The following is a 15,164-nucleotide window of genomic DNA, read 5'->3' as shown; positions in this document are numbered from 1 at the left end:
CGGAGTGTGTATTGCTTTGTATAGAAAGAAGGGAAAGAGAGGTAGATTGAAGTTTAAAAATGAGAGTGAGAGAGAGACTCATTTGCAAACAGATGATGTGTCATGGGGTGAGATAGATTATTACACACACAGGGATCCAGTGAAGAAGAGGTTGAGTCAGTGACTGAGCGATAGAGACAGTGAGTGATGGACGAAGTCAGGGAGCAGGAGGAGGATTAAGCTGCTGAGGGTCGCTGTGCCTTTTTTTGCCTGACTGTCTTTGGATTAACTGTTGTTTCCATTCCAGAGCCCAGCACGTTTGCAAGGGAATTTTCTACAGGCTATCTGATTGGAGAGATTCTTAATCGCCACAAGCTCCAGGATGACTTTCACCAGTTCTCCAAGGGAAGGTGAGTGAGTTCACTGTCTTCCTCTATTCAGAAAATATTAAGTTTTTCGTTATAAAACAGCACTTCCCATTCTGCACACACTGGAAATATACTTTATGATAATATTGGGTAGTAACAATATCGGAAATTCAAATTATAATGTAATCTTGGTGTTAAAGGTATATACACCTGAATTGTGAAGCAGTTTATGATGTAAGAATCTCAGCACCTCAGGAAAGTCAATGTTTCAGGTGGGGATCCTTCATCAGGATCCTGAAGAAGGATCTTGAACCGAAATGTTGACTTTCCTGCTCCTTTGATGCTGCCTGACCTGCTGTGTTCCTCCAGCTCCAGACTGTATTGATGCAGGTTTAGCTGTCATTTATGCAATGTTAACATTCATTTCAAGAGGGCTAGAATGCAAGAACAGTGATATACTGCTGAGGCTGTCTCAGGCATCAAACCTATTGTCAAACCCATTTGGAACATTATGAGCATATTTGGGCCCTGTATCTAAGGAAGAATGTGCTGGGGTTGAACAAAGCCCAGAGGAGATTTATAAGAATGACCCTGGGATGAAGGACTTATCATGTGAGAGGTGGTTGAGAATTCTGGCACTGTACTTGATGCAGTTTAGAAGGATGAGGGGAAATTTCATTGATACTTACTGAGAGGCCTAGAGTGGACGTGGAGAAGATGTTTCCATAAGTAAGAGAGATTAGGACCCGAGGGCAAGGCCTCAGAGTGAAGGGATGAATGACCTTTTTGAACTGAGATGAGGAGGAATTTCCTCAGTCAGAGGCTGGTGGATCTCGGGAACTCATTGCCACAAAAGGCTGTGGAGGCCAAGTCATTCAGTGCATTTAATGCAGAGATAGTTAGGTTCCTGATTGGTGAGGGGGTCAAGGGTTATAGGGAGAAGGGAGAGAATGGGGTTGAGGATCATTCCAGCCAGCCATGATCGAATGGCAGGGCAGACTAGATGGCCCAATTAGCTTAATTCTGCTCTTGTATCTTATGGTCTCGTGGTCCAATCACAGCCAGCATACAATGAAACCCCCAGCTAGTACGTATTTTGAACCAAGGCAATGTGTCGTGTCACCCTCGTCACTGAATATTGTTGAGTAGGCAAGTATCCAGAATACAGTGTAATACCAATGAGCAGGGGGTGTTGAACAGTGCCAGAACAGAGTAATATGATATATCAGAGTAAAATCTACCAGAACAAAGTAAAAAGGAGTCACCAGACCTGAAACGTTAACTCTGTTTTCTCTCCACTGATGCTGTGATACCTGCTGAATCCCTCCAACAATTTCTGTTTTTGTTTCAGGTTTCCAACCTCCACAGTTCCATATTATTAGCTCCAGGGACCCAGGACTCTAGCCTTTTGTTCTCTCATTGTTCTTTGTTTCTCTGATCAGGAACACAATTTCTCAGATCAATAATTTCCAGCGTCTGTTACCGACTCTACAGCTCTTGGGGGTGATGATCAGTGACAAAGTGGTGATGGGACTGGTTCAGCAGGAGCCTGGAGTTGCCACACGTCTTCTGTACCAGATCTACATTGCACTGCGCCGGAAAGAGAAGGCTCAGCTGTCCAAGCTTGCCATGGAGACCATGAGACCATCTGCAACAGCCAAGCTGGCCAGCATCAGCAGCAAGATGTACAATGAGGTCAGAGCTTAGAAACATAGGAATGAGCAGCAGGAGTAGGCCCTTCAGCCCTTTGAACCTGCTCTGCCATTCAGCGGTTGATCATCCAACTCAGTCCCCTGCTCCTGCTTTCTTTCCACAGTCTTTGATCACTTTGGCCCTAAGAACAATATCTACATCTTTCTTGAAATTATTCAATGAGTTTGCCCCCATCATTTTGTGTTGTAGAGAATTCTCACCAGTCTCTGGGGAATGCTAGTTCTACTCAATTCAGTTCCAGCCCTAAATGGCCTACTCTATACCCTTAGACTGTGCCCACTGGTTCTGGGCTCCCTGGTCATTAGAAACATCCTTCCTGTGTTTACTCCATCTAGCCCTGTTAGAGTTTTATAGGTTGCTATGTGGCTTCTCCCATTCTTGTAAACTCCGGTGAATGTAGTCCTAACTGATCCAGCCTCCCTTCTTACATCAATCCTGCCATCCCAGGAATCAGTCCGAGAAACCTTTGTTTCACTCCCTCCCTCACCAGAACATTGTTCCTCAGATATGGCGACTGTATACAATGTTCCACCTGTGGCCTCACCATTGGCCCTGTACAACTGTAGCAAAGACATCCCTACTGCTGTACTCAAAGCCAGTTATGATGAAGGCCAACATACCATTTGCCTTCTTCACAGCCTGGCGCACCTGCATGTTTACTTTCAGCGATTTGTGTACAAGGACACCCAGGTCTCAGTGCACCTGCCCTTTTCCCGACTTAATGGCATGTAGATAATAATTTGCTTTCCTGTTTTTGCTACCAAAATGGATAATCTCATATTTATCCCCATTATACTGCATCTGCCATGCATTCTCCCACTCCCTCAACTAGTCCAAATCTCACAACAACATCTTTGCATCCTTTGCAGAGCTCACCACCACCCAGCTTTGGGATATCAGCAAATTTGGAGATATTACAATTAATTTTCTCAAGTAAATCATTAGCATATTTAGTCTATAGCTGGGGTCCATGCACCATTCTCTGAGATACCTCAATAGCCATTGCCTGGCATTTGGTAAAAGACCTGTTTATTCCTACCCTTTGATTTCTGTCTGGCAACCTGTTTTCTATCCACTACGCATTACCCCAATCCCATGTGCTTTAATTTTACACACTATTTTTTACATGGGACCTTATCCAAAGCTTTTAGAAAGCCCAAGTAAACCACATCCATTGGATCCATCTCGATAATCCTACTCATTACATCTTTGAAAAATTTCCCTTGAATAACTCCATGATTGATGTACCATTGCATTCCAAGTCCTCTACTATTAAATCTAGCGTAAGGGAACTCTAACACTTTCCCGCTACCAATGCCAGACACCCTGCCTATCGTTCCTTATTTTCCCTCGACCTCGCTTTTTAAATAGTGGGATTACATAAGGTGCCCTCCAATTCATAGAACATAGAACAGTACAGTACAGGCCCTACGGCCCATGATGTTATGCTGACCTATCATCTACTAAGATCAATCTACCCAGCATACCCTACATTTTACTATCATAGGAACTGTTCCAGAATCTAAAGGATCTTAGGTGACCACCAATGCATCCATTATTTCTAGGGCCACCTCCTTAAGTACTCCAGGTTGAAGATTATCAGGCTTTGAGGATTTGTCGGCCTTTAATAACATCAGTTTTCCAACACCATTTCCTTACTAGTACTAATTTCCTTTAGTTCCTCCCTCTCACTAGGTCTTGTTAGATGATTAGATTCCCTACAGTGTGGAAACAGGCCCTTTGTCCCAGCAAGTCCACACTGCCCCTTGAAGCATCCCACCCAGACCCATCCCCCTATAACCCACACACCCCTGAACACTATGGGCAATTTAGCATAGCCAATCCACCTAGCCTGCACATCTTTGGACTGTGGGAGGAAACCGGAGCACCCGGAGGAAACCCACGCAGACACGGGGAGAATGTGCAAACTCCACACAGACAGTTACCCAAGGCTGGAATCGAACCCGGGTCCCTGGTGCTATGAGGCTGCAGTGCTAACCACTGAGCCACTGTGTTGCCCTGACAGTTTAAAGATTTTGTTTGCAATGTCCATTGATAAGTCACAACTAATGTATGTATTTATTTGGACTACTGTCTGTTCGTAACCCATTAAAACCGCATGTTTCTGACTTTGAGTGACGTATATTTGTCCTCATTAATCTTTTTCTCTTCACATACCTATAGAAGCTTTTACAATCAGTTTGTATGTTCCCTGCAAGCTTACACTCATTCTCTGTTTTTCGCCAGTTAATCAATTCCTTTGTCCTCATCTACTGAATTCTAAACTGCTCCAAATAATCGGGTCTGTTGCCTTTCCTTTGGCAATTTGTATGCCCCTCCCTTGGATCCATTACTCTTCACAATTGTTAGCTACGGGTTGTGTCACTGTTCCCATTTGTTTTTATACTAGACAGGAATGTACAATTGTTACAGTTCATCAATGTGCTCTTTGAATGTTTGCCATTTTCTTTCTACCATCATCCCTTTAAGTAATGTTGAATGCAGCCTTGATGTCAAGGGCTGTCACTCTCACCTCACCCTCTGGAATTCAGCTCTTCTGTCCATGTTTTAACCAAGGCTGGAATGAAATCAGGAGCTGGGTGGTCCTGGTGGAACCCAAACTGGGCGTCACTGAGCAGGTTATTGCTGAGCAGGTTCTTCTTGATAGCTCTGTTACTGACACGTTCCATCACTTTTCTGATGATCGAGCAGAGATTGATGGGGCAGTGATTGGCCAGATTGCATTTGTCCTGCTTTTTGTGTACAGGACATATTTGGGCATTTTTCCACATTGTTATCCCTTTGCTGATTTGAAGGGAGCAGCTCAAATAGTCATGCTGGATTTATGTTGACTTCTGGTAATATTCCACATTCCATAATCTGCAATGGTTATACAAAGTACTTGTAAAATTGTAAAAAGACCCACAAAAGACTCAAAGACAGGAAACATCTGAGTAAAATTTAAATCATTATTTGTTGCAGGGATATATAAAGAACTAGGGAGAGAGCTCAAGGCAGTTGGATTAGTCTGGAGATTAGTGTAGGTCTATGAGAAGAGAGCAGGTCAATCAGGTTAGTTTGGAGATTGGTACAGAGCTATTGGGAGATAGTCGGGCAGTGGGATTTGTTTGAGATTGATACAGGGCTATGGGGAGAGCAAGTTAGTGGGATTGATACAGTGATATAGAGCTAGTTGTTGCTTTTGTTGATTTTTTTTGTGATTGTTTGTTGTAGAACTCAACTTCCTGTTTGCAATGTCATCACTCCAATGTAGTGATGAGAATGGTCACTGCTCTGCTCAAAATTGCTATAATTGCATAGACCACTATAATTAATATTCCTGAACTCATTCTTGGTTTCTCTTCACTTTTCCTTGCAGCGTCTGAAGTCGATGATTCCACATGAAGTTGATGTGATCCTGCGCAATGTCTCAAACCAATTTGTAGCTGTGGGCAAGGAGATGAAAGAGGAGGTGAACCAGAAACATGAGGAAGAGCTACATAAAAAACAAAATATCCTGGAACAGCAGAGAACTGAAAACCAGGAATCGGTGAGACATGGCAAGGGGTTGGGAATGGAACAGAGAAATTGGAACAGAGCATGAGAGAGCATGGAAAATGGGGAGAGAGACAGGGAAAGAGGGAGACAAACTCGGAAATGGAGAGAGAGGGAGGGAGACTGGGAAACAGGGAGAAAGAAAGACACTGAGATAGGAAGAGAAAGAGTGTGGTAGAGAGGGAGACTGGCAATGGGAGAGAGATGCTAGGACAGAGAGAGAGAGACAGACGGGGGGATGCAAGAGAGGTCATGAAGGAAGGACAGAACGTGGGACAGAGGGGCATGGAGAAATGGAGAAGGAGGAAGAGTAAAAGAGCAGGTGAGAGTAGACTGGAGGCAGTAATCAGCATCTAAAATCCTGAGAGAGGAGGGAAGGGAAGCAGACGGCAGGTAAAACAGTGCGAGGTGCAGAGTAAACAAAGGTCTGATCACATCACAGGAAAATTGTGAGCTGATCGGTTGTAAGGAGCTATATTTCTAGTAATTTTGAAGAATGTAATTCTAAACTAGCACGAGGAATGAAAGACGTTGTAGGCACAGAGAGGGAGCTGATTTGATAGTCCGGCAAAGAAGCTCTACCTTCTATTAAACTCCAGATTTTAGTGAATAATAAATTTAAAGTAAGTTAAGGTAAACCAAGTTGCAATAAGTGATGTAACTTAAAAAAATAACTTAAGGTATGGCAGAGCAACTTGGCTTGTCCTGTGGCAGGTCGGGTGCCATGGAGACTTGTGGTGACCAAGTTAAACCCATGTGCAATCAGATCACATGCTGCAGGTTTCAGAGCAGTGACCAGAGTCACCTCAAGTTTATCTATGATGTTGAGCATTATGTGATAACAGCATGAATTAACAACAGGCAGGCAGGGAATGTGTGACCACCAGGTAGTCCAAGAGAAACAGGCAGGTCGTGCAAGCAGGCATTCAGCTCATTAACTGACTTTCAGCTCAGGACATCGGTGATTGAGTGCAGCAAGAGCCAAACCTGTAGCTCCACAACAAAAACAAAGTTGCTGGAAAAGGTCAGCAGGTCTGGCATCATCTGTGAAGGCTGAAAAAAATCTGAAAAAGCAGGGTTAATGTTTCAGGTCCAGTGACCCTTCCTCAGAAGGCAGCTCCACAGATCGCCCGGCAGAACAGGGAGGAGGAGGATGAAGTGCGCAAAATTAGTTCAGCTCCAGCTGGAACACTTAGAGTTCTGGTCCCCACACTGTAGGGAGGATGTGATTGCACTGGAGGGAGTCCAGAGGGAGATTCACTAGGATGGAGCAGGTTAGCTTTGAAGAGAGGCTGTATAAGCTGGAGGTGTTTTCTTCAAAGGAGAGAAGGCTGAGGTGCATAGATAGGGGAGATAGGAAGGAACTTGTCTCCATAGTAGGGGATCAGTAAGTAGGGAGCATAGATTCAAGGTAAGGAGCGGGAAGTTTAGATGACATTTGACTGAGGTCCTTGTGGCGTATGGTTCGATTGCTGATGGGGAGGGTTTAAAATAACTCAGCATGAGTGTGGAAACCAGGTAAGTATGTTCAAAAATAATATCAAGGCACAGGAAATAGTGGGAGAGGCAGATAGCACTAGCTTAGAGAATAGTAAGTCCATCAGTGGAATTCGATAAGAGAGAAAGTAATGAAGTCTAAAGCAGGGTGACATGGCCTGAGTGTGAATGCATAATGTATTGTTACTAAGATTAGGGAGTAACTGGCACATATTGCCTTGAGAGCGATGATAGAGAACTGGTTTAAGGAAGGACAGATGTGGGTTTCAAAAATAATAAAATGTGAGGCTGGATGAACACAGCAGGCCAAGCAGCATCTCAGGAGCACAAAAGCTGACGTTTCGGGCCTAGACCCTGGGTCTAGGCCCGAAACGTCAGCTTTTGTGCTCCTGAGATGCTGCTTGGCCTGCTGTGTTCATCCAGCCTCACATTTTATTATCTTGGAGTCTCCAGCATCTGCAGTTCCCATTATCTCTGGGTTTCAAAAATCCTGGTTTTGAGGTGTTCAGAAAAGATAGGAAATGAGAAAAAGCAGGAGGAGTGGTATTTTTGGTTAAAGAGTACATTACAGTGCTATAGAAAGAGGATGATTGAGAGGGTTCAGTTTGGATTGAGCTAAGGAATAAGAAGGGTGCAATTACATTGTTTAGACCACTAGCTGCTGGGAAGGATGCACTGGATCAAATTAGCAAGGAAATTATTGCAGGATACAAAACATCAATAGTTATAATGAGGTGCTTTAATTTGGAATTTTTGTTTGGAACTCCTTACCGGACTGTAATTTAAATTCTTTTCGCTATGTTATAATTACCTCATTTGCTTTTCCTTTAATCCTGTTTTGAATAACAACACTATAGTTTTTAATCTGTAAGATTTGTGCCTCGGCACTTGTACCTACGATGGCACCATTAAAAGGCAGCCAATGTAAAAAAAAACTTCTCACTGGAGTACAGGTGGCAATAAAGGATATTCTATTCTATTAATTACCCACATATAGACTGGCACAGTGGTAGTGTTAGGGGCAGCAAGGGGCAAGTATTCTCCATTAAGTTCAGGAGTATTTTCAGCACAAGCATGTGCCCAGTTTAACAAAAATGGGAGCACTGCTAGTCCAGGTTCTTTGGAATGAGCTGGGCCAGATAGGTAAAGTGAAACTGGGGAACCATTTAGGAAACAGCAATCATTGTATCACAAGGGTTAGGAAGACAGTAGGGAATGACATTCGTCATCAGTCATAGAATTATTAGAGTGCTGGAGGAGACCATTCCGCCCGTCATGTCTGTACTGGTTCTATTACCCAGCATCAGTCTCCTGTCCTTTCTCCCCCTTTCCTGCTCACTGTTTCAATCCAAATAACCATCCAGTTCCCTCTCGAATTCCTCATTTGAAGTTGCCTCCTCCACATTTCCAGGCCCAAAACACTCATTGGGTGGAAAATGCTACACTTGCCCCCACACCTCCTCCCTCACCCCTATCCCAGGACCCAAGATGACTTTCCATATTAAGCAGAGGTTCACCTGCACATCTGCCAATGTGGTATACTGTATCCATTGTACCCGGTGTGGCTGCCTCTACATTGGGGAAACCAAGCTGAGGCTTGGGGACCGCTTTGCAGAACACCTCCGCTCTGTTCGCAATAAACAACTGCACCTCCCAGTCGCGAACTATTTCAACTCTCCCTCCCATTCTTTAGATGACATGTCCATCATGGGCCTCCTGCAGTGCCACAATGATGCCACCCGAAAGTTGCAGGAACAGCAACTCGTATTCCGCTTGGGAACCTTGCAGCCCAATGGTATCAATGTGGACTTCACCAGCTTCAAAATCTCCCCTTCCCCCACCGCATCCCAAAACCAGCCCAGTTCGTCCCCTCCCCCCACTGCACCACACAACCAGCCCAGCTCTTCCCCTCCACCCACTGCATCCCAAAACCAGTCCAACCTGTCTCTGCCTCCCTAACCTGTTCTTCCTCTCACCCATCCCTTCCTCCCACCCCAAGCCGCACCTCCATCTCCTACATACTAACCTCATCCCACCTCCTTGACCTGTCCGTCTTCCCTGGACTGACTTATCCCCTCCCTACCTCCCCACCTATACTCTCTCCACCTATCTTCTTTTCTCTCCATCTTCGGTCCGCCTCCCCCTCTCTCCCTATTTATTCCAGAACCCTCACCCCATCCCCATCTCTGATGAAGGGTCTAGGCCTGAAACGTCAGCTTTTGTGCTCCTGAGATGCTGCTTGGCCTGCTGTGTTCATCCAGCCTCACATTTTATTACATTGGGTGGAAAGGCTTTTTTTTTCTCACACTTGTTTTATTTGCATTTCAAACCTATTCCCACCCACTTTTTGTTTGATATAATGAGGGGGGTCGAGGTTTGTCTGGGATTTGAACCCACAACTTCTTGCATTGATGCTATAATGTTCCAAAGTCAGAATTGGACTCCAGACCAATGATCCAATCCACAGCGAGAATAATCACCTGGCAGAGAGCAGACTACAGTGGGACAAGCCCTAAGAGTCGGACCGGAGAAACTGAAACCAAAACCATATCCAACAATGGTCTCCCTTCAAACTGGAGCTGGATGTGGGGGCACAGTCGAGGTATATTCCCTTGACAGGGGATGTTAGGACAAACAAATGCAGAGCTCCTGGATGACAAAGGAGATAGGAATTAAGATGAAGTAGAAGAAAAGTACTTATGGAAAGTGTTAGGACAAAAATATATTTGAGAATCAAGAGGATTATTGAACATTATAAGGAAACAATTGAGGAACAAGAGTAGGCCAGTCAGCCCTTTGAGCCTGCTCCACCATGCAATAAGATTGTGCCTGATCTGATTTTAACCACAACTCTACATTCCTGCATATCCCCAATAATCTTCCAATCCCCTGGTAAATAAAGTAGTTACAGATTCTGCATTACTTCCTTTGAAGAAGTGAATTCCAGTGATTCACAACTCTCAGAGACAAAATGTTTCATCTCTGTATTAAATGGGGAACCCCTCATTTTTAACCAATAACCCACGTGTGATGCTCTGTCCCAGTGTGACACTCATTTCTCTTTATTTCTACTTGTTTCAGCTCCGAGAAGCCAAACAGAAAAATGAGGAGCTGATGGCTAAGATCCAGGCATCTCTGATCCATGTCTCCAAACCAATGCCTCAAAAAATGGCTAAAATGTTAGAAAAGCGCAAAGAGGAGTTAAGGAAGAAGGAAGCTGAGGTAAGAAATGTTATTGCAAGTGGTCACGGGAACCTATTGCCTACAGGTGCTCTCAGTTACAACCTGTCTGTACAGAAATAGTGCAAAACCGAAAACAGCCTTAAAGTAGAGACTGACTGTTTGCCATGAAACAAGAGACTGGGAGGGGGTTGTGGAAGGGGGCGGGGTGCACAGGGGAAGAGAGGGAGGAGGCATTTGGCTGGTGAGAAAAGAGAGGGAATATGGGAGAATGTGAGATTGTGCACTTTTGCAGGAAGAATAGAGTAACTGGATTATTATTTAAATGTAGAAAGATTGCAGAAAACTGTAGAGCAGAGGGATTTGGGAGTCTTCATGCATAAAACGTAAAAAGCTAGTAAATAACCGCACAGAGGACACTGTTCCATCGCCTATTATTTCCATTTGCACAGGACATTGACTCTGAAAAGCCAGCACAGAGTGATTATCTAGAATGAAGGGAATCTCTGAATCTCTTGTTTATATCTTTTTCTTTGTTTTTTTTCCCCTTTTTTTGTGTGTAGGTGTGAGACACAGTAAAAATATGACGTGTAAATAACTTTATTGATAATCCACTACTAGTAAAAATACCCATGTGACCAGTGACAAGCAGAGCCCCTCTGGGGGCAATGCCTATGTGAACGAAAAAGTGACGGAGAGTAAAGGGATCAAATCAAAATAGAGTTTGTGGGGGAAATGAAGCACTCCACAGCCCGCAGTATCCACCTCACCGGAAAAGCTCACCTGGTGGACACTGCGTGCTCCCTTTCCAGGGACACCCAGGCCCACATGTAGCCAAGGAAGAAGGGCAGGCAGTTGACCATAACAACTCCCTCCACAGCCTGCTGCCTGGATCTGTTAATGGCCACGCACAGGCCCAACAGCACACTCACAAGGAGATCCTCTGATCCTCCCGCTCGCCTCCACACCAGGTACTCAACGCAGAAGCGTGGGGCTGAAGTGCAGCCAGAAACACAAAATAAGCTCTTTGATTTAATTGAAAAGAGAGTGCAAGCGCCCACACCAATATATACACATGGTCCATGGACTCCAGAGTACACAAAACAGACAGTTAGGCTGGGAGTCCGTGAACCTCTGCAACCTGCGGTTACATGGGTCTGCCGTGTGCAACACACCGCGCCCACCCCCGCCCAGCTCCCCGAGGGAAAGGGGGAGGACTCCCTTGTAGAGAGCCCTCCACTGGGGATCCTCGCCACCAAGTGGTAATTGGTCACGGCAAGGTGTGCCCAGGTGGTGGGCGAATGAGAAAAGGTGGAAGGTGTACAGCAGCAGTCTGCACTGGTCCCACTGTTTCACATTTTTGAAAGACACAAAACTAAAATTCTGGAGGCAGCTCAGGTTGTAGGGCACGGGCTGCCAGGGGGAGGTGCGGGATCTCAGGACCAATGCAAAATTCCGTCCTGGCAGGGGTACACACAGACAGGATCCCACTGCAGGCCTGAGCATCCTCCAACTGGTGCACAACGTCTGCTACGAGCACCACCAATCTCAGGTGTTGAATGACGGTGGCCACAAACCAGATGTCTGCCATGACCTGTGCGTCAATTCCTGCAGCAGGATCCAGAGCAGGGCCCCGCCACCACCCAGCACGTCCCTTTCTCTGATCACCCCCCACCCCCGCAGCCATGGCCCTTCCCTCTGAAAGCCAATTGGAACTGCGATTACAGAGGTGTGGATTCCTGAGCAGCGGCGCTCTAACAATGGTGGGTTGGTGCGGTGCGGGTCGACAGTGATAGGTCCTGGTAAAAGATGGCCAGTGTCCTGAGGGCAACCCCCAGACCGTCGCAGTTGATAAACAGGAGCTACATGTTGCAATTGGGGTTACGCACCTGGTGCAAAAAAAAATACATCGCCAGGGAGTACCGTTGAGGAAGAGGCTCAACATAAATGTATCGTTGCAAGGTCTGAAGGGAAAAATGGCCAGTTGGCTGCAGACGCACAACAGCCCCTGACCACCCTTCTCAAAAGGGAGACTCAGAGCCTGTGCTGCAACCCATTGAATCTTTCCCTTTATTCATTCACTGGATGAGGGCATCACTGCCCAAGCAGAATTTATTGCCCAGAGGGCACTTCAGAGTCAACCACATTGCTGTGGGTCTGGAGTCACATGTAGGCCAGACCAGGCAAGGATGGCAGTTTCCTTCCCTGAAGGGCATTAGTGAATCAGATGGGTTTTTTTCTGGCAATCGACTCACGGTCATCATTACATTCTTAATTCCGGATATTTATTGAATCCAAATTCCACCATCTGCCATGGCAGGATTCAAACCCGGGTCCCCAGGATGTTCTTTGGGCTCTGGATCAACAGTTCAGTGATAATACCACTAAGCCATTGCCTCCCAAAAGAAGTGAACAAACATTCTTTAGATGTCAGGGACAGAACTGGGAGGAGGCACCAAAGGGCCCAACCAGTACCACAACACATGGAAATAATGGGAACTGCAGATGCTGGAGAATCCAAGATAATAAACTGTGAAGCTGGATGAACACAGCAGGCCAAGCAGCATCTCAGGAGTGCAAAAGCTGACGTTTCGGGCCTAGACCCTTCATCAGAGAGGGGGATGGGGTGAGGGTTCTGGAATAAATAGGGAGAGAGGGGGAGGCAGACCGAAGATGGAGAGAAAAGAAGATAGGTGGAGAGGAGAGTATAGGTGGGGAGGTAGGGAGGGGATAGGTCAGTCCAGGGAAGATGGACAGGTCAGGGAGGTGGGATGAGGTTAGTAGGTAGGAAATGGAGGTGCGGCTTGGGGTGGGAGGAAGGGATGGGTGAGAGGAAGAACAGGTTAGGGAGACGGGGACAGGCTGGGCTGGTTTTGGGATGCAGTGGGTGGAGGGGAAGAGCTGGGCTGGTTTTGGAATACAGTGGGGGAAGGGGAGATTTTGAAGCTGGTGAAGTCCACATTGATACCATTGGGCTGCAGGGTTCCCAAGCGGAATATGAGTTGCTGTTCCTGCAACCTTCGGGTGGCATCATTGTGGCACTGCAGGAGGCCCATGATGGACATGTCATCTAAAGAATGGGAGGGGGAGTGGAAATGGTTTGCGACTGGGAGGTGCAGTTGTTTATTGCGAACCGAGCGGAGGTGTTCTGCAAAGCGGTCCCCAAGCCTCCGCTTGGCTTCCCCAATGTAGAGGAAGCCACACCAGGTACAATGGATACAGTATACCACATTGGCAGATGTGCAGGCGAACCTCTGCTTAATATGGAAAGTCATCTTGGGTCCTGGGATAGGGGTGAGGGAGGAGGTGTGGGGGCAAGTGTAGCATTTCCTGCGGTTGCAGGGGAAGGTGCCGGGTGTAGTGGGGTTGGAGGGCAGTGTGGAGCGAACAAGGGAGTCACAGAGAGAGTGGTCTCTCTGGAAAACAGACAAGGGTGGGGATGGAAAAATGTCTTGGGTGGTGGGGTCAGATTGTAGATGGCGGAAGTGTCGGAGGATGATGCGTTGTATCCGGAGGTTGGTGGGATGGTGTGTGAGAACAAGGGGAATCCTCTTTGGGCGGTTGTGGCGGGGGCGGGGTGTGAGGGATGTGTTGCGGGAGACGTGGTCAAGGGCGTTCTCGACCACTGTGGGGGGGAAGTTGCGGTCCTGGAAGAACTTGGACAACTGGGATGTGCGGAAGTGGAATGCCTCATCGTGGGAGCAGATGCGGCAGAGGCGGAGGAATTGGGAATAGGGCCCCAAGATGACTTTCCATATTAAGCAGAGGTTCACCTGCACATCTGCCAATGTAGTATACTGTATCCATTGTACCCGGTGTGGCTTCCTCTACATTGGGGAAACCAAGCAGAGGCTTGGGGACCGCTTTGAGGAACACCTCTGCTCGGTTCGCAGTAAACAACTGCACCTCCCAGTCGCGAACTATTTTAACTCCCCCTCCCATTCTTTAGATGACATGTCCATCCTGGGCCTCCTGCAGTGCCACAATGATGCCACCCAAAGGTTGCAGGAACAGCAACTCATATTCTGCTTGGGAACCCTGCAGCCCAATGGTATCAATGTGGACTTCACCAGCTTCAAAATCTCCCCTTCCCCCACTGAATCCCAAAACCAGCCCAGTTCGTCCCCTCCCCCCACTGCATCACACAACCAGCCCAGCCTTTCCGTGCCTCCCTAACCTGTTCTTCCTCTCACCCATCCCTTCCTCCCACCCCAAGCCGCACCTCCATTTCCTACCTACTAACCTCATCCCGCCTCCTTGACCTGTCCGTCTTCCCTGGACTGACCTATCCCCTCCCTACCTCCCCACCTATACTCTCCTCTGCACCTATCTTCTTTCCTCTCCATCTTTGGTCCACCTCCCCCTCTCTCCCTGTTTATTCCAGAACCCTCACCCCATCCCCTTCTCTGATGAAGGGTCTATGCCTGAAACGTCAGCCTTTATGCTCCTGAGATGCTGCTTGGCCTGCTGTGTTCATCCAGCTCCACAGTTTATTACCACAACACATGGAGGCCAGTTTATGAGCAGCACCTTGAGCAGTCCTGTCCAGCTGCCAAGGCAAGCTGTTGTGTTGTTTATATCTATTAGCCAGAGCTTCCTAATTGGCCCAGGTTAATAATCCCAATCAAGAATCATATGGCCAATAAGATCAGTCTGGCTTTCATTCCAATCACTACAGCTAACATCCAAATACAGCAGGTAATAAACATAGAAGATGGAACTGTACAGCTCAGGATGAGCCTTTTGACCCACAATGCTGTACCAAACATAATGTCAATAGAAACTAATCCCTTCTGCCTGCCATTGCTCCATATCTCTCCATTCCTCGCATATTATGAACAGTGTGGGCCCCTTAAAGAAGGAAAGATATTC

General features: G+C 46.6%; 1 protein-coding gene across 5 annotated transcripts in view; it reads left to right on the top strand.

Annotated features, from left to right (window-relative positions):
- The first annotated feature begins 291 nt into the window (after nucleotides 1-291).
- The window catches only part of spef2 (sperm flagellar 2), a 239,677-nt gene continuing 224,804 nt past the window's right edge, over nucleotides 292-15,164 (top strand). For all 5 annotated transcript variants that reach the window (XM_059644984.1, XM_059644985.1, XM_059644986.1 and 2 more), the window contains exons 1-4: nucleotides 292-389; nucleotides 1,790-2,042; nucleotides 5,440-5,610; nucleotides 10,194-10,334. In XM_059644984.1, the coding sequence (XP_059500967.1) occupies nucleotides 1,854-2,042; nucleotides 5,440-5,610; nucleotides 10,194-10,334 (501 nt within the window). In that variant the 5' untranslated portion in view covers nucleotides 292-389; nucleotides 1,790-1,853. The remainder of the gene's footprint in view (nucleotides 390-1,789; nucleotides 2,043-5,439; nucleotides 5,611-10,193; nucleotides 10,335-15,164) is intronic.

This window comes from Stegostoma tigrinum, chromosome 3 (assembly GCF_030684315.1).
Source record: "Stegostoma tigrinum isolate sSteTig4 chromosome 3, sSteTig4.hap1, whole genome shotgun sequence".
Taxonomy (NCBI): Eukaryota; Metazoa; Chordata; class Chondrichthyes; order Orectolobiformes; family Stegostomatidae; genus Stegostoma; species Stegostoma tigrinum.
This window is presented reverse-complemented; position numbering and strand designations above follow the sequence as displayed.